Raw genomic sequence first — 25,485 nt, 5'->3', positions numbered from 1 at the left:
CTGGCAAATTTTGACTTAAAGTTACTTGTATTCAACCAGTAAGTAATTTTTTGACGGGAAATGACATAGGTGTCGCCCAAAAGATAATAAGACGATGTACAAGAGGCATTATTGTGGGGAAAACAATTCTCAGCTTTAATTTACATTTGAGCAAAAAGTGTCCAGTCCAAAATTATTCATACCCTTCTCAAACTGTCACAGTCTGTGGGAAAATCCAAAGTTCTATACCATTCCAAATAGTTGTTCTAAAGCGTCCTAATTACCCTGATTAATTGGGAACAGCTGTTTTAATTAACTCAACAGGTGAAAAACAGCCGCTCTCTGCAGTTGGTTTGTGAACACTCATGGCTAAGTCTAAGGAGCTCAGTGAGGGCCTGGGGCTGTGCATTGTGGCTGCTCACAAGTCAGGAAAGGGCTACAAGGCCATTTCTAAATGTTTTCAAGTTCCAGTGGCTACAGTGGGGGGGGGGGGGGCTGTTAGAATGTAAGTATGATATGCTTGAATTTGGAGGCCTCGGTCACTTTACATAACTGGTTGAGTAAAAGGACTTGCTCTGCATAGGGTCTCTTTAAGGAGAATTTCTCTTAGAGAAAAATAAGGACAGTTCTGATTTTCAGTAGAAATGGAACTGGAACTCGCTAAGGCTGTAGCAGAGATATCCAGTGCAAAGGCCAGACTAGCTGGCAACAAACAACATAAACATGAGCCATTGTTATAAAAATATTCTCACAAGTACATTAAACAATGTTCTCCTCAGAACAAGGAGACAGGTCATTGGAAAATGGAATTTTCCAGTGCATGCGCAGTAAAGACTGTGCTTGTCATGATATCACGTGTTCTTATCAGCCAATAGCAGGTGATGGGTTATTGATCCATCACTGCTGGATGATGTCACAGTTAACTCTTTAGAGGCAAGTATAAAACAGCCAACGGGCTCCAGAGAGCCGCTTCTGACTTCCAACTTTCCCTTCAGCTTCAGACTTCAACTTTACTGACTTCCTGTAACTGCATGCTGTATATAGGTCTAAGTGCAACTTATCATAGATTATAAGATAAAGCCTAGACCATTCACAAGGGATGGACCAAGTCTGCATGGAACACATAACATTCTACAGACTGATTGCTTTGCTGAGGTAACATGTAATGAAGCATCTGTATATCTGTTTACTGAATAAACACCTTAACTTTGGACGACATCAAAGCAGTTATATCTCCTGTGCTGTTGCTGTGATGAGTGTCAAGTTATCACACTTTCTGTGATATGGTGCCAAACAAAGGTATAGTGTTGCTGCCCATAGCAACCAACAAATATTTATTACACAAAGTATTACTAAAAAATACAAGATGTTCCACACTGTGGAAAATCTCAGAGGATATGATCGGAAGCTAAAAGTGACACCTGTGCTGGCCAGGAGGATAGTGAGAGAGGTGAATAAGAATCCAAGGATCACCTCCAAGGCCATCCTGGTGAATATGGGTTCTGCTGGTGGCAATGTCTTAAGGCAGACAATCCAATGGCACACTGCTGGGTTCCACTGATGCAGACCAAGCAGGATGCCACTTCTCCAGAGAAGGTGCACAAAAGCTCGCTTGGCCTTTGCAAATGCTCTTCTGTGTTATGGTCAAATGAAACAAAAATTTAATTGTTTGGTCACAATGATGTGTCCTTCATTTGGCGTAAAAAAGGAGAAGCCTTCAACCCAAAGAACACCATCCCCACTGTCAAACATGGTGGTGGGAACCTAATGCTTTGGGGGTGTTTTTAAGCCAATGGACCAGGGAACCTAATCGCAGTAAACGGCACCATGAAAAAAGAGCAATACATGAGGATTCTCAATGACAACATCAGGAAGTCTGCAGAGAAACTTGGCCTTGGGCACCAGTGGACATTTCAGAATGACAATGACCGAAACACACACAACAAAAGTGGTGAAGAAATGGTTAGCAGACAACATTAATGTTTTGGAGTGGCCCAGCCAGAGTCCTGACTTGAATCCAATTGAGAATCTGCAGAGGGAGCTAAAGATCAGGGTGATGGCAAGAAGACCCTCCAACCTGAAAGATTTAGAGCTCATTGCAAAAGAGATGAATGGGCAAAAACCTGTCGCTTCTGTCAGATTTCTACTACCTACTGTAAGTGACAGCAACATAGGAGAAAAGTAATTTATGGCTCATTTTACTCTGGAAAAAACATACTTCTTATTTGTCTATTTTTGCACATATTTTAAATTTTACAATTTTTCGCCATAGTGCCCCTTTTGAAACCCCATTGATATAACAGGTTTGGCAAGAGTAAATGGGGGTAGAGGGCAAGTTTAAAGATTCCATAATTGTATTTGCAGACATCTCAGCATGTTTGTGGCATAAGAAAATAACAAATAAAGTTCACAATGAATTCTATCACATGTTTTGTTAATTGTCCCAGTTCAAAATATAGATTATTAACTGGCTCAGACAAGTAGCATGTCAGTCCTCATAACAGATAGTATGATAAGTACATACAAGTGAAATACTCATCTGGTACTCGAGTCGGCCTCAGACGTGCTGCAGGCCCATAAACCACAATATAATCTTCAGAGGTGTTCATGTAAGAAGTCAGATACTCTATATTTTCACAGCGAGACTCTTCCATGCCTGAAATAGATTCCACTTATTATTTGTCAGAGTTTAGGATAAGGCTGAGAACAGACGCATTCAGTATCATGATGCAGAAAAGGACATCATCCCAACAGTGAAGTATGGTGGTGGTGGTAGCAATATGCTATGGGGGTGTTTTTAGGCAGCATGGACAGTGAGACTGGTCACGATTAAGAGAAAGCTGAAAGGAGCAAATTATAGAGATATCTTCAATAAACTCCTGTTTCACGTTGCTCAGGACCTCAGACTGGGCTGAAGGTTCATCTTCAAATATGATGATGACCCAAAGCCCACAGCAAATACAGCACATTACTGGTCAACCATGCAAATGTCCGAGAGAGGCCCTGACTTAAATTCAATTTCATGCCCCCCTTCCAGCAAGGCTGAGCTTCAGAGGTTTTGCAAAAAAGAATCGGAGAATATTCCCCAATCCAAGTTTGCAAAGTTTGTTACCTCATACCTAAAAAGGCTTGTGGCTGCGATTACTTCAACTAAATGCTAAGTAAAGGATCTGAATACTTATGTAAATGCGATATTTCAGATTTTTTTTCTTTTAAACAAATTTATACAATTGACTGTAATTCTCTTTTCACTTTGTCATTAAGGAGTACTGAGTGTAGATTAATGAGGGGAAAATAATAATTTAAATGATTGTAACATCAGGCTGCAACATATTAAAACTGAAAAATGTGAAGGGAGTCTGAATACTTTTTGATGCCAATGTATGTATATATCAGAAAAAAGTCTCTAACAATGTACAATAAGGTTGCTTCATCCTGATGAGTTTTCACACCCCATTGTTTGCTATGGTTAAAAAATACAAATCTGTGTTGGATACAAATCTGTGTTGGATGGGCCTAATTGAAAATATGGATGTTTCCACTCAAGCTCAGGGATTCTCTTTCTGTTCTCCCAGGCCCTCTTCCAGAGACCTGAACATGTGGTGGCTAGGTCATCAGAAGGGTAGGATCTTGGTTTGTCCCTGCTTTTTGGAACCTAGGCTAATGAAGGTCGGACTTGTGGCTCTTTGAAAGTGCCTTCTTCCAAGTGAGAATTCTCACTTGCAACCAGCGACTTGAGTGAGAACTAAGGAATGATAACAGGCACTGACTCACTGTGTATAGCAGATTTTTTAAATGTAAGTAAATCAATCTCATAGTAAGACAAAGTGGAGACAACAAGGAGCAAACAAAGGTTAATGAAGGAGCATAGGTTGTAAGTCTGAACATGTATTAGATACTCTTCTATAAAATAATCACTCATTAGACCAATGGCCAACCACATCTGTTTGAAGTAGAGGCTGTGGGCTTGATTTATTAAGGCTGAAAAACAGTGGAGAACACAAGTGATCCAGCTGCATTCATCTGGTTCCTATCAGAATATAGCACGGTATGATGAAAGGTTTATGAATTAGCCTTTGTGTTATCACAATTGATTGCACTTACTAGAGGATAAAAATTAATCCAGTGTAGCTTGAGTTTGCTCTGAAAAAGGTTCTTATTTTCAGTGTGGGCACATGTCACACAGCCAATTTTCCAAACCTTTCAGAACCCCATCTTTGTTCTGATATGACCTAGTCAAGATTAGCACATTTTTAAAGTATGTAAATGCAGTGGGTCTTATATTGCCTAGAGCCTCATTTTACCTATAGCTGTCCCTGAAGGCTGAATGGGTACTGGCAAGCTGAAATGTGACCCCATAGTACACGATCGCTGCTACTACCAATATACCAGGATTCCCTCAACTCTGAAAGGAATCATAAACCTTCAATGACTCCTGAACACCAACCCACTGTGGCACCTGAAGCCCCCTTCCCATGGCTTTAGAGTGGGAAGTGGCTTAGTGTAGCATTACCATGCAGTGACATTTGTTTAAAATAAGATGCCATCCTTTCCCTGGTGACTTTAGTGTGTGCTGCGTCACCGTGCAGTGATATACAAGTTGTGGGTGGTGCAAGCTTTACTGTGGGTGGTGGCTGTGAGAGGTGCAGACTTTAGTGTGGGTGGTGGCTGTGGGGGGGAATCAGGCTTTAGTGTGGGTGGCGTGCAGTAATTACAGCTGTATTTTAGTATATCAGATGTGTTTGGGTACAACAGCGGCCATTAAAATCGCTAGTGCTCTGGTCATGACATGGAAACAACCACAGTGGTACCCTAGACCTAACAGGGCCAAAAAGGAATTCCTACGTATTCATGTCAACTTATATTTAACTATTGTTATCAGTGGCGGACATACCGCCGCACGAGGGCCCCTGAAGTTCCGTTGCTTCAGGGGCCCATTAGGTATTGCTGTTTTTTTTATTTTATTTTATTTTTTTTAACCTGGGGGGCCCCGACTCCTGTCCTCTTTCCCTCACCTCGGGGCCCCCCCTCATGCGGCGGGAGAGCGGCAAATACAGGAAGTCTCCGGGGCTCCAGCAGGCGCTAGAGACTCAGCCACTTGGTCTCCCCTGTCTCCAACTCTATATCGCTCGCTACTGAAATCAGGAAGTAGCGAGCACTATACAGCGTTGGAGACATATTGGAGACCAAGCGGCTGAGCCTCTAGAGTCTGCTATTTGCCGCTCTCCAGCCGCGCATACCGGGAGGGGGCCCCCCGAGGTGAGGGAGGGAGGATAGGAGTTGGGCCCCCCACTCGGATAGCTACCCACCCACCCGGCTACCTACCTACCTACCTACCCACCCGGCTACCTACCCACCCATCCATGCACCCGGCTACCTACACACCCACCCACCTGGCTACCTACCCGGCTACCTAACCACCCACCCGGCTACCTACCCACCCGGCTACCTACCCACCCACCAGGCTACCTACCCACCCACCCGGCTACCTACATACCTACCCACCCAGCTACCTACCTACCCGGCTACCTACCAACCCACCAGGCTACCTACCTAAAGACCCACCAGGCTACCTGCCTACCCACCCACCAGGCTATCTACCTAACCACCCGGCTACCTACCCACCCACCTGGCTACCTACCCACCCACCAGGCTACCTACCCACCCACCCGGCTACCTACCCACCCACCCGGCTACCTACCTAACCACCAACCCACCCGGCTACCTACCTACCGGGCTAGTTACCAACCCACCCACCAGGCTACCTAACCACCCGGCTACCTACCCACCCACCAGGCTACCTACCCACCCACCCGGCTACCTACATACCTATCCACCCAGCTACCTACCTACCCGGCTACCTACCAACCCACCAGGCTAACTACCTAAAGACCCACCAGGGTACCTGCCTACCCACCCACCAGGCTACCTACCTAACCACCCGGCTACCTACCCACCCACCTGGCTACCTACCTACCCACCAGGCTACCTACCCACCCACCCGGCTACCTACCCACCCACCCGGCTACCTACCTAACCACCAACCCACCCGGCTACCTACCTACCGGGCTAGTTACCAACCCACCCACCAGGCTACCTAACCACCCGGCTACCTACCCACTGGCTACCTATCCACCCACCAGGCTACCTACCCACCCGGCTACCCAGCCACCCACCCGGCTACCTACCCACCCACCCACCAGGCTACCTACCAACCCGACTACCCACCCGGCTACCTACCCACCCACCAGGCTACCTACCTAAAGACCCACCAGGCTACCTACCTACCTACCCACCAGGCTACCCACCTACCCACCCGGCTACCTAACCACCCACCAGGCTACCTACAAACCCACCCGGCTACCTACCTAACCACCCACCCGGCTACCTACCTACCTACCAGGCTAGTTACCAACCCACCCACCAGACTACCTAACCACCCGGCTACCTACCCACCCACCTACCTACCCACCTGGCTACCTATCCACCCACCAGGCTACCTACCCACCTGGCTACCCAGCCACCCACCCGGCTACCTACCCGCCCACCCGGCTACCTACCCACCCGACTAAAGGCTACCTACCCTCCCGGCTACCCACCCACCAGGCTACCTACCTACCCACCAGGCTACCTACCTACCCACCAGGCTACCTACCTACCCACCCGGCTACCTAACCACCCACCCGGCTACCTAACCACCCACCAGGCTACCTACCCACCCACCCGGCTACCTACCTAACCACCCACCCACCCGGCTACCTACCTACCTACCTACCGGGCTAGTTACCAACCCCACCCACCAGGCTACCTAACCACCCGGCTACCTACCCACCCACCTACCCACCTGGCTACCTACCCACCCACCAGGCTACCTACCCACCCAGCTACCCAGCCACTCACCAGGCTACCTACCCACCCGGCTAAGGGCTACCTACCTACCCACCCACTAGGCTGCCTACCTACCTACCCACCAGGCTACCTACCTACCCACTCACCCACCAGGCTACCTATCCACCCAACCACCCATGGGAGCTGCACGCCGGATGGAGGCTGAGTATATGTTTTTTTTTTTTTTTTTAATTTATATTAGCAGGTGTATGTTCTGGGCAGGTCTGCCACATGATTGCATGTATTTTCTGGGCAAATTTGCTACATGATTGCATGTATTTTCTGGGAAAATCTGCCGACATGATTGCACGTATTTTCTGGGCATATCTGCCGACATGATTGCACGTATTTTCTGGGCATATCTGCCGACATGATTGCACGTATTTTCTGGGCATATCTGCCGACATGATTGCACGTATTTTCTGGGCATATCTGCTGACATGATTGCACGTATTTTCTGGGCATATCTGCCGACATGATTGCACGTGTTTTCTGGGCATATCTGCCGATATGATTGCACGTATTTTCTGGGCATATCTGCCGACATGATTGAATGTATTTTCTGGGCATATCTGCCGACATGATTGAATGTATTTTCTGGGCATATCTGCCGACATGATTGAATGTATTTTCTGGGCATATCTGCCGACATGATTGAATGTATTTTCTGGGCAAATCTGCTCACATTATGTGTATTTTCTTGAGAAAACCTGCACAATTATGTGAATTTTCTGGGGAAAGGGTCACCAAAACTTGGGCCCACTGTCTTTGCGTTGCACTTTTCAAGGGAACCTGAGGTGAGAATAATATTGAGGCTGCCATATTTCTCTCCTTTTAAGCAATACCAGTTGCCTGGCTGCCGTGCTGGTCCTCTGCCTCTTATTCTTTCAACCATAGACCCTGAACAAGCATGCAGCAGGTCAGGGGTTTCTGACGATATTGTCTGAACTGAGAAGATTAGCTGCATGCTTGTGGCTGGTGTAATTCAGTTTATTACTGCAGCCATATAGATCAGCAGGGCCGCCAGGCAACTAGTATTGTTTAAAAGGAAATAAACCCACACCCCGGGTTTGCTTTAAATCACAGTTAGCTCCGCCCTCATCCGGTCATTGCCACGCCCATTTTTTTGCCGCGGCGCTACGCGACGCAGGTTCTATCCACACCCATTTTTTGCGCAGCAGGTTATAGCCACACCCATTTTTTTGCCGCGATGCAGGTCGTAGGGTCCCGCAATTTTGCACAGGGGCCCACTGCTGGCTGTGTCCGCCACTGATTGTTATGCATGCCTAGAAAAGTATTTTCTGAAAATCTTCTGCAGAGCATAGGAGGTCAGTTCTGAATATGAGAGAATACATTCAATAGTGCTTTATAAAAATGAAATATCCTCTGGGATTTGTCATGTTCCACCCGATATGGTGTAAATTAAAGTTTAGTGTTTAATTCATGAGCAAGCCATTAATATATGCAGACACTGTTTATACTGCTTAAAAAATATCAAGTTGAATTATAAAAAGGTACCATGATCTGACAGCAGAATAAGATTGACACATTTGTCCAGCTGCAGCTGTTTGAGTCCATCCATCAACATTCCTATGATATGGTCCACCCTCATGAGAGCTTTTATAACCTGCATAGACATTTGCACAAGTAAAAACATGAAGTTACATTGTGGATCTCACAGAATTTCTGAAATATAAAAATATATTCAGTATGTATGGGACTACTGTACTTAAGACTGAAGGTCCCAGCATATCATTACAAAAAAAACAGTGTTTATTTACACACTCTTTATACTTGTAGCATTATGGCAAGCTCATAATATCCATACATATAGACATCCATGTTACCATGTATATTTTTTAGTATTCTTATTACATGCTTATATAGCATGGTTTCCACAGCGCTTTACAGAGAACATCACTATCTGTCTGTCTGTCAACATAGTCTTTAATCTAATGTACCCGTTACAGTCGTCGTTAATGCTGGGTACACACGGTAAGATTTTCCGTGCGATTTTGCGACCCGATCGTTTTTCCAGCATGATTCCGCACTCAATTCTCTTATCTTCATTCGTTTTTCCATTCATCGCTATGAGAAATCGAGCGGGAGCAATATCGGACATGACGGATTCATCTATCGCACGGAAAATCGTACCGCTGGAATTAGGCATTAGGACAGTTTAAGGTGAGCAAATTAGCCTAGTAGTAAATTTTTGGGGAGTAAATACTTACTACTTCTGTTTACAGACATTAGAGTTCAGAAGTACCTTAAAAATACAGTTGAATTATTGGTCATATGAATCGGAATTGCACATATGAACTGAACTCTTTGGGGTCACACAGCATGAACTCATTTACCTTATTAAAAGCACTAGTTGTGATAGACAGAAGTTCAACCCACTGTTCTGTGGCTGCTTAAACAACAAATTCCCACCAAGAAAGCATAAAAATAAGAAGCATAACAGACACTTGTTCATTTTACTTTGTGAAAATCCAAAAAAGGTGCCTATTACCAGTACCATTTCTTCCTCAGATGCAATCTTTTGATGCACTTTTTACCTTTGCAAATAATCGAAAGGTAATTCTCATTTGTTACCATAAATGGGTCAATAAGGGCATTTTCTCTCTTGAGATACAATCGTAAAGTCCAACTTTCAACCATTTCAACCAATGTGCAATTTTCTGTACAATACAATCATAAACAGTGCATCAAAAAATTGCATCTGAAGAAAAAATTGTACCATTAATGACCACCTTAAAACGTATGTATAACATCAACTGTAACATGCTCTCAGTGCCATTTCCATGCTAGCTGCGTGGGAAAAGCAAATCGAAGACAAACTCCCCAAAATATCAAGTGGTTTCCTTACCTCGCTGCTCACGGGGCCATGTCTGTGTCCTGACGAGTCTGGTTCTTCTAAATACAGAGTGTAAAAGTGTGGTCTAAATCAAACAGTGCCAAGAATGACACACACTTGTCAATTAATTTGAATTAGAATATAGAATGCATCCAAAATAAAGGATCAATATGAACAGGGTGAACAGTCTAAGCTATTAATTTCTCATTTGCAAAAGCACACTTTAAATTATAGAAATTAAAATAACAAAATATATATTCTGATTGTTTATAAGAAATAAAAGGTAACATTTGGTTGGCTGTTCATGGTTAGTTAAACACCCCACATGAAAAACCACCCTTTACTCGTGATACTAAATATCATGTGTTGTCAGCCTACGGTACATTGGTGATTCCCATATTACCGTATTTTCTGCAGTTAAGACACACTTTTTCTCCTCAAAAATTGGGGAGAAAAAGTCCCTGCATCTTATATGGCAAGAGCAGGGAATCCCAACTTTCGAAACGCACACTGATACTAACCACCAGTCCGCGGCTGAATCAGAGATTACCTGCCTGTGTGTGTCTCCTCACCCACCTAACCTCCGGTCTTCCCCTGTGTCTCTGCAACCCCCCCCCCCCCCCCCCTTGCATCTCTGTGCCCACCGTGTAGTGCAGAAGTGTATCAGGCAGCTTACATACTTCTAGCCCGCAGGTATTGCAGACATCCATCTCCTCTGTGTGTCTGGCTCCAGTGAAAGACTTGTACTGATGATGTGATCAGTAGACACAAGGGGGTAGTGTAACGATTGCGGAATCGTCTCCGTGGTCAGCGCACCAGACGTGCGCTGACGCGGCGGATTTCCTCCACAAGCGTATAATTGAGGACACCCAGGCTAGGTGCTATGCACCTGCAGAGGGAAATTCCTGATGGCAGGTGGAGCTGTGGAGTGCAGAGGAACAGCTCCTCTGCTCTACCACACACGCCAGACAGGAATTGTACGAAGGGAAGAACTGTAATCGCAAGAGAAGCGATTGAGAGTGAGCACAGAGACAGATTGTGTGTGTGTGCATAAAACTAGTCGCCAACCCGCGACTGTGCACACACAACAGCAGATACGAAGCAGGAACGCGATCGCGAGAGGTGCGATCGCCAAGCGTGACACAAGGCTACAGCAAGGCGGAGCACGAGAGTAGCAAAGGCACAGCAAATCATACAATGAGGAAATATGGAAAATAACAAACGCTAGCTAACCGCGAACACCGCACTTATTCGCAACAGTGCACGTGGTTACGCGCGGTCTCCACGTGATAAGCACAATAGAGACAAGCACGCCTAACTAACCATCGACAGACAAACATGAAACAGAGGACGCGAGCGCTTGCTTAACGGTTACCTCACCGAGCCTCCAGCAAGCGTCCGTAGCAGATAAGACAGACACACGAAAACAGGGACAAGCGAGAGATAGGATCCACAGCACTAGCGAGAAGCGAGTGCGATCCAGGTACAGAGTAGCAGAACAGAAGGATCCACAGCACTAGCGAAAAGTGGCTAGCGCGATCCCAGGAGACAGAACAGAAGGATCCACAGCGCCAGCGAAAAGTGGCTAGCGCGATCCCAGGAGACAGAACAGAAGGATCCACAGCGCTAGCGAAAAGTGGCTAGCGCGATCCAGAGAGGCAGAACAGAAGAGATAGCTGGTAGTAACCGCTGCACCAGCTATGCTCCAAGAACAGAGATCAGAACGACTTCCTATCGACCACCGCTGGGACAGGACAATCGCAACAGACAAACAAAACAGATAAACAATCCTAACTGCACTAGGGAAATCTGCCTAGCACAGTTTCCAGGAATTACTCTAAGCTGATCTTCAAACCAAGAGCATGGCTGACACTCACTAGGAGTGTGTACTACAAACCCTGAAGGAATGACCAGCAAAGGACTGTGGGTAATCCCAACCTTTATACTGCCAGTCATCACACGAGGCAGGTAGGGGATTTGCATAACGAATGTATGCAAATTCGTCAGCAGCAAGCTGCAGAACTGACAGAAGGTCTCTCTTAAAGAGACCTGCAGAATGCAGACGTGAACAGTGGTCAAAACGCTGCCTGTCTGCACAGGCAGCTGAGCAGATTCTCACAGGTAGTTTGCAGAGACACGGGGAGAGAGCGGGCACACTCGGTACTGAAGAGGACACATGAGGGACCGAAGGGGACACAGGAGGACACATAAGGGACACAGGAGGACACCAATTCAGGGAGAACATGTACAAGACGCTGCTGGAATATAGATGCACCAGGTTTAGTATATATATATTTTTACCTGGTTTTTGCCCTCTTAACCTAGATGCGTCTTACATTCCAGAGCGTCTTATACGGCGGAAAATACGGTAATAACAGCTTTTAGTGGAGATTCACCCATATACAGTATACCTTTACATAACAGACGGCTGTGTCTCTAATGAAAGTGCAGCTGTGTGCATGTAATGCTGGGGGGGTCATACTTTCTGACCACCCAGCGCAACAATGCTAAGTAGCTGGATAATGGAAGAGGCTCCACAGATGGAGACAGGAGTAATGAACAAGGGAGCAAGATTGCCCAGAGCAACTGCAGCTCTGGGCCACCCATCAGGCTAGATGCTATGTCATACAATACACAACAGACGTAGTTGGTAACAGGCTTGGGTCATACACATTAATTCAGATGTCAGTCGTATTGGAAGGATTAGGCAGATTCGTAGTCGAGAGGCAAGCAAAGGTCGGTACACAATAGGATATTACAATAATACAATACTGACTGACTAGAGTACATATATATTGTGCTGATGCGCAATATATGAAATGTAGCTCTCAAATAACTCACTAGCTAAAGCACAAGTAATGACAATTAACAAGACAGACAACAGACAGACAGACAGAATGCTCAGCCAATCTAGTCGCTGTTTCAGCGACGGCAACATTCACACTGAGATAGACAAGACTAACAGGTAGGAGCGAACTAATGGCAACTGCTGCTATAGTTTGTCCTCAAGAACAAGGTTAGAAGGAATACTACCAGTCACCAACGTGGTGCTGGCAGAATCTAACTATCAGGATCAGAAGGACTTCACTGACCCCCGCAGATCAGCAAATGTCCAGCAGAAATGACAATGCAGAGCAAGGCATTATACATTTACAATAACAACTTTCACAGCATAGACCCAACGACAACTCAGAGAGCTGAACGCTATGTTGGGCGGGGTCTGAAATGGGAGGCAGACTTTTATGCTGGCATTGGCCACTGGATGCAGGTATGCAAATTCCCACACAGCTGAATGGTAATCATTCCATCCTGAGCTGGCTTGATTACCGTTTGCTAGCTGAAAGATTAACATAACAAATGCATGCAGTACTATGCAACAACATGCATGCAGGGAATCCAGGGCTGTCTGGCTGCAGTTCAACTGCAGCAAACCATAGGAGTAATCCTGACAGCATCCTGAACTGCAGAATGATTGCAAATGACAATAAGACAATAAGACTCACTGCGAATGTGCAACCAAATGCAAGCAGACAAGTCAGAACTGCCCAGTTCCAGCTCCACTGCAAGCAACAGAACATGCTACAGGAGAGATCCTGACAGTGCATAGTTGCAAATGAAGTAGAGAGCGTTTTAATGCAGATTAACCTCCATTTGCCAATGTATAATTGATTTCTAACATCTCAGTGTTTAATTAATTTCCGATACAAGAGCTTGGTGTTGGGGTTTGAGTTGGATACTTTTTTTCATTTTGTAGGCTTGATTGTCCCACCCACAGGGATCTACTTATATCAGTTACGAACTGGTGAGCTGCATCTCCAGCCTGTCCATCCACCAGGCCTCGCATCTAAGCAGGGAGCTCCTGTGATCCCTACCTTCCTGGCTTTGGATGCCTTACAGAATTTGCCACCTCATCTGGCTGACACTGTGCTCAAAATCAACAAAGTGTCTAGTGCTATGGACAGGCTGAGGGATGCAGTCACTGATTGGCCTTACTGAGGACTTTAGTCTTAGGTGTTTCTTATGATGAGATTTGCTGGACTGTTTTCTACTGCAAGCGTTAATATGTGAACTAAAGTTTGTACCCACCAACTGATTGCTAACGCAGGTGAGTCTGTTTCACTGTGATCTATATATGTTTGAAGTGTGTACCAGTTAACCAAGTACTTGACAAAGGATGTGTGGCCCTAAGCATTGTGCTGGTCTTGTATGCTGTACAACTGCTGAAAATAAAAATGAGATGTTGGAGAGGTGTTCCCATATGATTGGTTGAGTCTGGATTGGATTTGTATGTATTGTGCACAGGAGAAAGCCATGGAAACATGGGGAGAACATACAAACTCCATGCTTAAGAGTTTCAGATGCATAACCAAATATGAAGTATCACATTTTCATTTTTGAGTACCTGATATTATTAATTTGATTTATATAGCGCCAACATATTACGCAGCACTTTACAAATAATAAGGTTATAGACAATGATAATGGGGTGACAGACAACAAAATACAGGTAATAAGCAGGAAGACACACAATCCGGGGCATAATAAGAGAGCAGCAGCCCCTGCAAATGTAGGGGGCCAAGAGCTGTGATTGACCACAACTACTAACCACCCCTTCCTCTGATACAGGGGAATGTACTTCAGATCAGGTGTTTCTGTGGCCACAATTGTTATGGATGTGAAGATCATGACAGCCACACTTGTTTTATGACCCTTGTGAGATGGGCCCTAAGGGGAGGCAAGGGAAAGGGTGTAAACATTTGAGGTCCCCATCAAAGTTTTGCGGGGGGGGTGGGGGAGGGGCATAAATTGTAGATACGCCACTGCATACAATATTTCACTACTAAAGTCCATTTCACTTCTCAAATATCACTGTGTGTGTCTCCTATATGATATATTTAACTGACATTTTTTTTATCATAACAACCAATGATTTATACAGGAAAATCATGACAATTAACAAGGTTGCCCAAACTTTCGCATCCCACTGTACATAGTTGGTGACAAAATAGAAAATCGATACAAAATACAGAATTGGTTATGACAGTGATAAAAGTAACACGATGAATAAAATGTATAATGAACTCCAATTTAAATCTACTTTTTAAGTTTTTACTGTTTTATTGTTTTTGCTCAATGACACATTCATTGAAGTATGCCAGAGCTAGAATCTATAAACTATTGACCCTTTTTATCTATTTTTCTGCTCTCAGAAGCCATTTTCTGCTAGTAAAGTGTTTCATAGTTGTAATTTCTTGTCAGTGAGGGTCACACTGTAGTCTGCCTCAGTTCTGACCCAGACAGCAACTGCCACTTACATTCCTGATGTTTAACTCTTACAGACAGAAAAAGAAAAAAAGGAAAACAGCATAGTTATTTGTGTGCTGAGCACTGTACATACACATATCTATCTCATCATGTCACATGTCACCTCGGGTATCCTTTAAAGATAACAAAGGTTGGAGAGTGACGGATGTTTTGTGGGAGAGCATTCCAGAGGAGGGGTGAAGCACATACAAAATCTTGAAAACATGAATGTGAGGAGGTGATAAGGTTATGAGCAGATCTGAGATTGCGATAGGGTTGGTATCTGGAAATTAGTGAGTAGATGTATAGGGTCGAGAGTTACATGCAACGTTTATTATATAATATCTGTTATTTCCAAAGAGTTCCCGGGGGGATCAGTACAGTGACAATTGTGCAAGCCAATCTCTTATAAACATTTCTGTACTGTTGGAAAGGATGGTAGTTGAGAGAAAATTTCCATAAGACATTTATGACCAAAGTTGGCATCCAAGGAAGTTCAATGCAAGAACACCTTGTAAGAAACCTACGGTACTCAAAAAGATTGATTTAACAGCAGGTTACCACTTAGCAAATATCTGCTTTCCAAAAACGTCAAGGGGGCAGTTTTAAATGTGCTAAAAGCAGCAACAAAAATTGTTTACCTGATATCATTGCCAGGAATGGAAGTTTTTTTTTATTTTAGATTTTTTTTCAGTGAAGGTAAGACAGTGTATTATTTGTTACAGAAATATGTTTTTATGTACGGTCATGAACGTAAGCACATTTCAGGGTGTTTTATACAGAATTCTAGGAAATTACTAATGATGCCCACACACTGGCAGAGTTACCTGGCAGACTTTCAATACGGCTTAACAGTGCAGGTGGTTTACTAAAGCAAATGTGCAACAAAGCCACATTGTGCTGATTTCAAATATCTTATCCAGCACTAAGAAAAATATGATGTTCTCTGGACTTGAGGGCATGCTTAAAGGACAACTATCAAAGTTAACTAAAATTCTAAATGCCACATATATTTCCAGTAATTACTAGCAAATAGCAATAAAAAAAGTTGTTTTCCCATCTTTTCATGTTTTATGTGTAGAAAGTTTGACATTTACAGAGAACAGTTTTCACTGTGGGCATTACTATGGAGGACTGTATCCAGCACATCCAGCATACAGAAACAATCTTCACTGGCTGTGAGTAAAATGTGTTCAGAATGATAGAAAGAAGAAATATAGCTTCAAATGTGTGTAAATAATCATCAACTGCAGCTCGGTGTGCATTATCCTGTGTCTCCATTTCTGCCTCACAGTGTAAAGTAAACTTTTTACAGCCAGGGAGAGCTCATTCTGAATGTGGGGGGAGGGGGGGCATCTAAGTGAGGAAAAAGTACAGGTCCCTCTTTTCAGATTCTTCTCTGTATTTAAAAATCCCTCAGCTGTTCTCATATGATCTGAGAGAAAGCAGACAGGGAAGAAACAAACAGTAAATCATTCCTCTGTGAAAAGTGACAGAGAAATGTAACCTAGGTACATGGTATAGCTCTAGTCTCTAGCATCAACGCTGACAAAAATTCTTACAAACAGCTGGTAAACAAGACATTTTTTTCACACAGGCTGTGATGAAAGAGCTCTGAAAAGCTTTCTAGTGTTGCTGACTAAAGCTTTATAGGTATATGGGTTTTACAGAAGAACAGTTTCTTTGATAGTTGTTCTTTAACCACTTGATGACCCACCCTTTACCCCCCCTTAAGGACCAGCGCTGTTTTGAGTGATCTGTGCTGGGTGGGCTGTGCAGCCCCCAGCACAGATCAGGTTGCAGGCAGAGAGATCAGATTGCCCCCCTTTTTTCCCCCCTATGGGGATGATGTGCAGGGGGGGTCTGATCTCTCCTGCCTGCCTGGGTGTTGCGGGGGGGGCACCTCAAAGCCCCCCTCCGCGGCGAAATCCTCCCCCTCCCTCTCCTACCTGGCCCCCCCCCCCCCCCCGGCGATCGAGGCTGCACAGGACGCTATCCGTCCTGTGCAGCCAGTGACGGGACGTCCCCTGTCACATGGCGGCGATCCCCGGCCGCTGATTGGCCGGGGATCGCCGATCTGCCTTACGGCGCTGCTGCGCAGCAGCGCCGTACAATGTAAACAAAGCGGATTATTTCCGCTTGTGTTTACATTTAGCCTGCGAGCCGCCATCGGCGGCCCGCAGGCTATTCACGGAGCCCCCCGCCATGATTTGACAGGAAGCAGCCGCTCGCGCGAGCGGCTTCTTCCTAATTAATCAGCCTGCAGCTGGCAACGCAGTACTGCGTCGCTGGTCCTGCAGCTGCCACTTTGCCGACGCACGGTATAAGCGTGCGGTCGGCAAGTGGTTAAAGGATACCAGATGTCAAAAAACCTAATATGCATTCCGCTCAGTCAGCCACCGTTCTCCTGTAATCCTTCCCAATCTTCGCAGTACGTCCTCTCTGCTTCTCCGTAGCCACGCATACTGACGTAGCAGCTTGTGATAGTCCAGAGGTTTCTAGGAACTTTTTGCACCCCAAAATTCCAGCAAAGGGAACTAAACTTGGTTGACTGGAGCCGATGTGCTCTCAACTCTGGATGAGTGCATTCCAATTGGGCATGGATAAGTAAGGGCTCTGCATGTTCGTTACAATGAACTTGGCGTGTGCAGACCTTACCCAGTAATGCCCAGTATGGATAAGCTTATACACAAACAGGAGCACAACCACAAGAAGAGGAGGGCCCTGAGCAGCAGCGAAGAGCTAAAGGAGGATCTGATAAGCCTCTGACCTATCAGGACCATCTCATTACTAATGTAAATGTCCAGATTTTAATTCCTTTCTCATCCCAGGTTTGCTTTACAATTTGATGAAAATTCAAGATGGCACAAACAGTTTCAACCGAAATGTGTTAATGATACATGGGTTCTACATTTAAGGGATATATGATTTATTAACTTACCTCATATTTTCTGGCAGATTGAGCCATTTAAGAACAGACACGACCCTGGATTCAAATGGAACTGATCTGCAAACAGATTCATAACATTACTTTTTTACATACAAGAGCGTAAACACTGATGTTACATTATACTATACGACTTCAAAATGCAGGTATGAAAGGTTGAGCTATGACAAGAAAGCCATTGCTACAATGTCACAACAAGAAAGAGTCTTGCCTGGGCCATGAAACTGTAAAACAGAGGAGGAAGTGTGATGGTCTGGGGCTGTTTTCCTGGGTCCCAGGACAGTGAATTGTACAGTGTGAGAGGCACCCTGAACTAAAAGGGCTACCACAGAATTCTGCAGTGCCATACAGTGGCAGTGGCATGCCTAGTTAGGGGCTCAGCAAGATAATGGCCCAAAACATAAGCATAAGATATGCCAGAACTACATTAGTAAAAAAGAACAAGATATAGAATGGCTGTCACAGTCGCCAGACTTAAGCCCCATTGAGCTGGTTTGGAATGAACTGGACAGAAGAGCGAAGGCAATGCAACCTACAAGTGCCACACATTTATGGGAACTTTAGCGGAAACAGTAAATTCGGGCGCCTGAGGCTAGTGGACAAATCGGGCGCCGCCATTCACTTCTATAATAAATATCGTTTAATGGGCGCCCGGTAGGAAAAAAGGGCGCCGGAGAAAACTAACGTTTTAAAGGCGGCGCCCGGAGACTTAATGTTTTATTACTGTTTCTCATGATTACACATTATTTAATGATTTATACATGTTTAAATATTATTTTTAAACGAAAACCAGTACAATATTTTTCCCAAACATTATTTTTAAACGAAAAACATTACTTTTTTTTTTAACATTATTTTTAAACGAAAAAAATAACAGGGGGGTCTTAGGTTTAGGCACCAACAGGGGGGTCTTAGGTTTAGGCACCAACAGGGGGTCTTAGGTTTAGGCACCAAAAGGGGGGTCTTAGGTTTAGGCACCAACAGGGGGGTCTTAGGTTTAGGCACCAACAGGGGGGTCTTAGGTTTAGGCACTAACAGGGGGGTCTAGGGGTTAGGGGTAGGTACAGGGAGGGTTACTTAGGCACCAACAGGGGGGGTCTTAGGTTTAGGCATCAACAGGGGGGTCTAGGGGTTAGGGGTAGGTACAGGGAGGGTTACTTAGTAATTTTTTTTTAAACGTTATTATGCGTTTCATTATTTAAACGAAAGATTAACGTTTTTACAATTGCCGATTTAATACACATTATTTAATGATTTATAACGTTTAAAAACATTACTTTTAAACGAAATACATTTTTAAACGTAATCCATGTTTATCGTTAAAAACCCGGCGCCCTTTTTTCCCATCGCCCCTTTTTAACGTACGCAACTTTAGCAGTAGTGTTGGGAGGAACTTTGTGAAGAACATTTGATTGCCATTGTAGAAAAAAGTATGATTTCCTCCCTCATCCCAAAAGCATAAAGATGACCTTAGTCAAAAACAGGGACTAGAAATGGTCAATGAGGTCCAAAATAATTCTGACTTACAAGCAAATGTAATGCAAATTGTATGTAGCTTTAATTGGGCTTATCAAATACATTTCCTTTTGCTTTTGATTGGATCATTTCCAAGATGTGTACAATTTTTATGACATTTGCATGCAAGCCAGAATTATTTGCATCTCATTGACCTTCAATAGGCACATAAGACTGTTACTATGGTAGGGTTTAGCAATACTATATAAATACACCAAAAATAAATCATTACAAAGTTTCCTTGAAAACAGCACTTCATCAGAACAAGCCAGCAATGAAAGGCCTTCAATTCCCTTTTTGCTTGTCACTACCTAGCTGCAGCCCCGTCATCCCTTGCTGCTACTGCTGCTGAGGGAGATGGGAGCGTTGCTTGAGGCACTGTGGCCTGTCCTCTAACAAGAGGTGCAACGTCAGTGGCCCCAGCCTTCCAGCAAAATGACTGTGACGAGCCCAACTCCAACATTATTGCCCCCCCCCTCCCCCCCAGTCATGTTAGGAAAGAGACCGCCGTAGTGGCCAGTTGTCCTGCCCCCCCCCCCCTCCTGAGCTGAGTAAAAGAGCATTGATATATTTTCCTAGTCCATACTGCATCAGGTTTTTTGTTCCTCTAGGCACCTGCACACTCCATACTGCCCTCCTGAGGCTCAGAAGGATGATGTTAGCATAGACCCGACACAGAGTTTACTAGGTAAATATAATAGCCCTTCCGGCATTTACAGGCCGAGGGGGTGGGGGCGGAAAGAAGAAGCAGGACCTTCGGTCACCACATAAGGGCTAGGCATTGTGACAGATGGCGAGCCGGTGAAAGGCAACTTGTAAGGAAAGTCATGCCAGCCAGAGGACTCTTTGAACTGCAAGCAATGCCTTCCTTTAGATGCAAACCATGAAACAGCTTGCAAACACCTCACCTCATTCAAGCTGAAACTAGGCATGACAAATCCTGGCTGACGTAAATAGGTATGTTTATCTCTAATCGCTGATAACATAAATCGCCCTCAGACAGTACAAATAAACCGTTTTGTGGCCTTTGAAATAATACAATTGATTTTAGCATTATTCTATCAGCACCACAGAAATATCCGATATCTGTACTTGTGCCAGAACAACTGTTCAAACACCTCTAACACCTCATTTCATTTTCTATTACAATGCAGGAACATACGTGGCTTCTAAAAGCTCAATTTCAATTTTGCAACTCTAAAGTTTTAGTCAGGTTTGATTTCAAAAGCAATTTACCATATTACCACCAATAAAAAATATGTGGATACTGGATGAATTTTCCAGAACAAATGCGTCCACTTGTCCACTTGCATCTAACTTTGTTCTATATGTTACGGCCAGAACCCGTAGTGTGGCCACTTCGCGTTCTGGCCGGCCACTTCGGGTTCTGACCGGCCAATGTGCGAAGTGGCCGCAGCGCAGCGGCCAATGTTAGAAATGTTATGTTTACGCCGTCTCGCTGCGGCCAAATTTATGACAACTTGCTTAATTTAATTAAATATAGCCAGCGGCAATGTAATAGATGAAGCTGCCGGCTTTCGCACTGCCTCTCTCCTCTCCCCCCCCCCCCCCCCTCTCTCTCTCCTCTCCCCGCCTCCCATACAATAAGTAGCAGCCGGCGTTCGTCGCGGCAGGGGAATCCTGCCGTTCCTGCAGAGCGGGTGCTGGCAGAAGCAATGTCTGCAGCCTCCCCGCTCTGCTGCCCCTGCCGCGACAAACGACTCTCCGGCTGCATGTCCCCGCCGGCTGCTACTTATACGCACATTGGCCGGCCAGAACCCGAAGTGGCCGGCCAGAACCCGAAGTGGCCACATTACGGGTTCTGGCCGTAACATATACACATAACTAAGCAATGAAAACTCATGTTAAAGCAAACCTGAACTGAAAATTAAAAAAAGGAAAAAAATAAACATACACAGATCATACTTACCTTCCATGTAGTCTACTCCTTAATCTCTTTCTCTTCCCCGTGTCCTGTTTTACCACTGTGATTGATGGAATTCTCTGTCCTCCATTTCAAAAATGGTCATTACTTCATAACTGCTTCCTGGTAAGCACACTATTAAACTGTAATATCGCCAACTTGAGCCATAGGGAAACATGGACATTACCTTGCATATCAGTTGTCCTTTCAGTTATAACTGACAGCAACTGATATATACCTGACAGCAACTAATATATTTCAGTTCTGACAAAGTCTTGTCAGAACTGGAAGGAATCATTGTTAGAAGAAAATGGTGAGCTTCTGAGAGGAACTGACGGCAAGTTAAGTGTGTAGTATTAATTTGCAGCTACATCATGTGTTTATTTTAAATAATGTTACTTGATTCATGTTCACTTTAAGCTGCAGTTTATTTGTATGCCTGTAATGGATAGCTGATACTTGGTAGTTTACACAATGGTGTATTAGTAAAATTACATTGTAAGCCAATACAAATATATACATTTCTGTACTTGCCCATTGTATTCCTTATAGATATCAGGGTACAGTCCACTGATTTTTACATCTGATCCTGGCCAGAAGTAAGTTGCAGCCTTCAGGCCTCGATTCATAGCAGTTATCCATACCTATTAGAAGAAAAATAGAATTGATACAGTTGGATACTGTGCTATAAATACTAATAACTAGTAACTAGAGATGGCCCGAGCCTCCGATTTTAGGTTTGTGAACCAGGTTCGAGAACTTCCGCAAAAGTTTGGTCCGTGCGAATTTTCGCGAACCGCAATAGACTTCAATGGGGAGGCGAACTTTGAAAACTAGAAACACTTATGCTGGCCAGAAAAGTGATGGAAAAGATGTTTCAAGGGGTCTAACACCTGGAGGGGGGCATGGTGGAGTGGGATAGATGCCAAAAGTCCAGGGGAAAAATCTGGATTTGGCGCAAAGCAGCGTTTTAAGGGCAGAAATCGCATTGAATGCTAAATTGCAGGCCTAAAGTGCTTTAAAACATCTTGAATGTGTATACATCAATCAGGGAGTGTAATTAGAGTACTCCTTCACACTGACACACCAAACTCACTGTGTAACACACCGCAAACAGCTGTTTGTGTTGTGACGGCCGTGCTGGACTGGTGCGCACCATGGCGAGATTGCTCTTCCTCAGTGATATCAGGTAATGTCTGACTGCCTTATCAACTTTCGATGATTCTTTCTCTACCATTGTTAAAGCTTATATCTATTTTTTTTTTAAATTACATTTTCTGCTGGCTGTTCAGTACCTGTAACGAGAATCTGTTATGGAGGGCAAGTCTGCCATTGTGACCATGGGTAATGTCTGGGGAATCAGGGTTCGATTGTCCGGAGTGGGAGCCTGAGAACCAGCTACCACCACCACACATCCAAGTAAGGACCCATTTGCTGTATAAGTAATGTACCTGCCCTGACCGTGCTTTGCAGACCAGGGATCTGTGGTCAGATGGACCCTTGACCCAGCGCAAGACGAACCAAATCGAAAGCATTTGCCAAGAATGTGTTATGGAGGGCAAGTCTGCCATTCATTCAACTGTGTGAAACTTTCGATGGTACTTTCTCAGTACCATGGTGACCATGGGTAATGGCCGGGGAATCCTGGTTTGATTCCGGTCCGGAGAGGGAGCCTAAGAAATGGCTACCACCACCACACATCCAAGAAAGGCAGCAGGCACGCTGTGGGCAAAGGAGCAGGAATGGCTACCACACATCCAAGGAAGGCAGCAGGCATGGCATGCACGTCCTGAAGTAGTGACCAAAAATAACAATACAGGAGGACTTTTGAGGCCCTGCTGTATATGAGATGAATCAACTTTAAATCCTTTAATGATAATCTGTTATGGAGGGCAAGTCTGCCATCCATTCAAGTGAAAGGTATGCACTGACTGCCAGGTATAATACAATGTGCAGTCAAAGATGCAGTGAAAGGTATGCAGTGACTGCAAACAGCTGTTTGTGTAGTGACGGCCGTGCTGGACTGGTGCGCAACATGACGAGAGTGCAGGTGATGGCGGCTTTCCAGCCCATATGGTCGCCGGGCTGAGGTAGCTCAATGACAGAACAGTGACTGTCCAGCTGATCAAATTTGGTCTGTCCACAATGAAGCAACAACCTTATTATCTTGGGTGTGCCCCCCCTTGAGACACTCATATAGCCGGCGGTCATTGCATCATTGTGATACGCAAGCCCCTTCACCGCGGCAAGGTAATGATCACGAAGGGGAATTGGCACATGTACATGCCTTTTGTTTTGTTGTTGCAGCTGCACTGCAGCCAGAAAAATTAGGCAGGCTTGTACATGCACCAGAAAAATTATTATAGCGGCCGCCTTAAAAATTCAGAAATCCAGCTGGAGTCCTGGACCCTGTTGGTGGTGGCGGAGAAGGCAGTCAACTAGCCTGCGGGCAGAGATGTTGTGCGGGGAGCGACTTAGTCTTGGGGCAGTCTTGGGGCTTTCCCTATGAGAGTCTTCAGCAGCTCTCCCTTCTCTAATTACTGCAGGCACACGAGTGAGTCCAATGCCTGATGCTGCTTGCCTTTTATAAGGGGGGAGTGGCTCCAGGAGGAAGTGTGGCCTGATTGGCCTGATTGCCTACAATGTGCCTGCTGACTGTGATATAGAGGGTCAAATTTGACCCTAATGATGCACTATGGGGGTGAATCGAACTTCCGGAAAAGTTTGCGGGTCTCCGTGTACGCGATCCACGGATGTCCTCCAGGAACCGTTCGCCGGTGAACAGTTCGGGCCATCTCTACTAGCAACTATCATTACTCAAATTCCATGTGAAAATCCAAGAAAGCAGTACTGTATAAGACAATGGGCCTGCTTTATTCCAAAAATGAAAATAAAAAAACTTGCCTGCTATGAGTGAATTATCAGCTAGCATGAAATATTTTACTGGCTGATTCAGTTGCTTTTTGTGATGCATATGTGATGCATGCACAACTTAATTCACCGTCATTAAAAAAATATATTTACTGAGCTTTCTTCAGTTCCACACATTACCTGCCCCAAACTAAAATAGAGTTATTATTTTTATTTATTTATTTTTTTTAAGGAAAAAACGTTAAAAACCACAATTCCAAACTCCCCGAGCACTTTCAACCCCCTATCCATGCGGTTTGGTATTGCCCAGGTTGGTTGAGCCCAGTGGCATCAATAGAATGAAACATTTATGGCTCATGCCACAAGTGTTAGCAGTGAAGCCCCAATCCTTCTGTGGACAAAATAGTCAGTGGGATCCGCTATATACCTGCTGCATGCAGTGATCAACCTCATGTCAAGGCTTGTCTATAAAGGATGATTTAGAAGACCTCAATACAGTAGGGCGCAATTGCAGATATTAGCTTCTTGTGCTGTAAAAGACTGTCACAAGGAGCCAGATTGCAAGTGAGTATCCTGCCTTTATTTTTGGTTACAGATGGTCACTGACAACAGGGATTTCTGGGGCACACTGCCTTCCTAAGGTTAGCTTAGATGTGGTACTCTGTCAAATTACTTTTGGGATGGGGAAATCTTTGCGTAATCCTGTTTGTGGCTTAAGGTTGGAGACTATGTCAACATATTTTTAGGATGGGGAGGGAAGCTTAGCCTTTTTGTGTTTGGGGATTTAAGAAGGCACACTTCCTAATTATGTCTGAAAATTTTATGGAGGAGACTCTGCCTAATTAACATTTCAGACAGTAGAGAGCACAGATTGGTACTTTTGGCTTCTCAGAAGAAGCAGTCTAAAGGCACACAGCCACTATGTGATTTTTTTGATGATTTCTGACAACCATCGATTTTTTGAGTGACAATCGTTTCTGTGATCTTGCAATGTGTGTACTTGCGCAATTAAGCAAATGATATTTGGTGATGTGTGTCGCGCCCGAATGGATCTTTAAGATCCCTGACTAGTGTTGGGCGAACAGTGTTCGCCACTGTTCGGGTTCTGCAGAACATCACCCTGTTCGGGTGATGTTCGGGTTCGGCCGAACACCTGATGGTGTTCGGCCAAACTGTTCGGCCATATGGCCGAACTAAGAG

The 25,485-nt window shown here is 44.7% G+C and overlaps 1 protein-coding gene across 1 annotated transcript in view; it reads right to left on the bottom strand.

Annotated features, from left to right (window-relative positions):
* Positions 1-25,485, bottom strand: part of ENPP1 (ectonucleotide pyrophosphatase/phosphodiesterase 1) — a 208,465-nt gene that overhangs the window by 72,354 nt on the left and 110,626 nt on the right. The window contains exons 9-13 of the mRNA XM_068231575.1: positions 21,949-22,058; positions 17,970-18,035; positions 9,737-9,809; positions 8,386-8,494; positions 2,504-2,635 (exon numbers count right to left, since the gene is read on the bottom strand). Coding sequence (XP_068087676.1) covers positions 2,504-2,635; positions 8,386-8,494; positions 9,737-9,809; positions 17,970-18,035; positions 21,949-22,058 — 490 coding nt within the window. The remainder of the gene's footprint in view (positions 1-2,503; positions 2,636-8,385; positions 8,495-9,736; positions 9,810-17,969; positions 18,036-21,948; positions 22,059-25,485) is intronic.

The sequence above is a fragment of the Hyperolius riggenbachi genome, chromosome 4 (assembly GCF_040937935.1).
Source record: "Hyperolius riggenbachi isolate aHypRig1 chromosome 4, aHypRig1.pri, whole genome shotgun sequence".
Taxonomy (NCBI): domain Eukaryota; kingdom Metazoa; phylum Chordata; class Amphibia; order Anura; family Hyperoliidae; genus Hyperolius; species Hyperolius riggenbachi.
The sequence above is the reverse complement of the archived record's forward strand: the minus strand, read 5'-3'. Positions and strand labels throughout refer to the sequence as shown.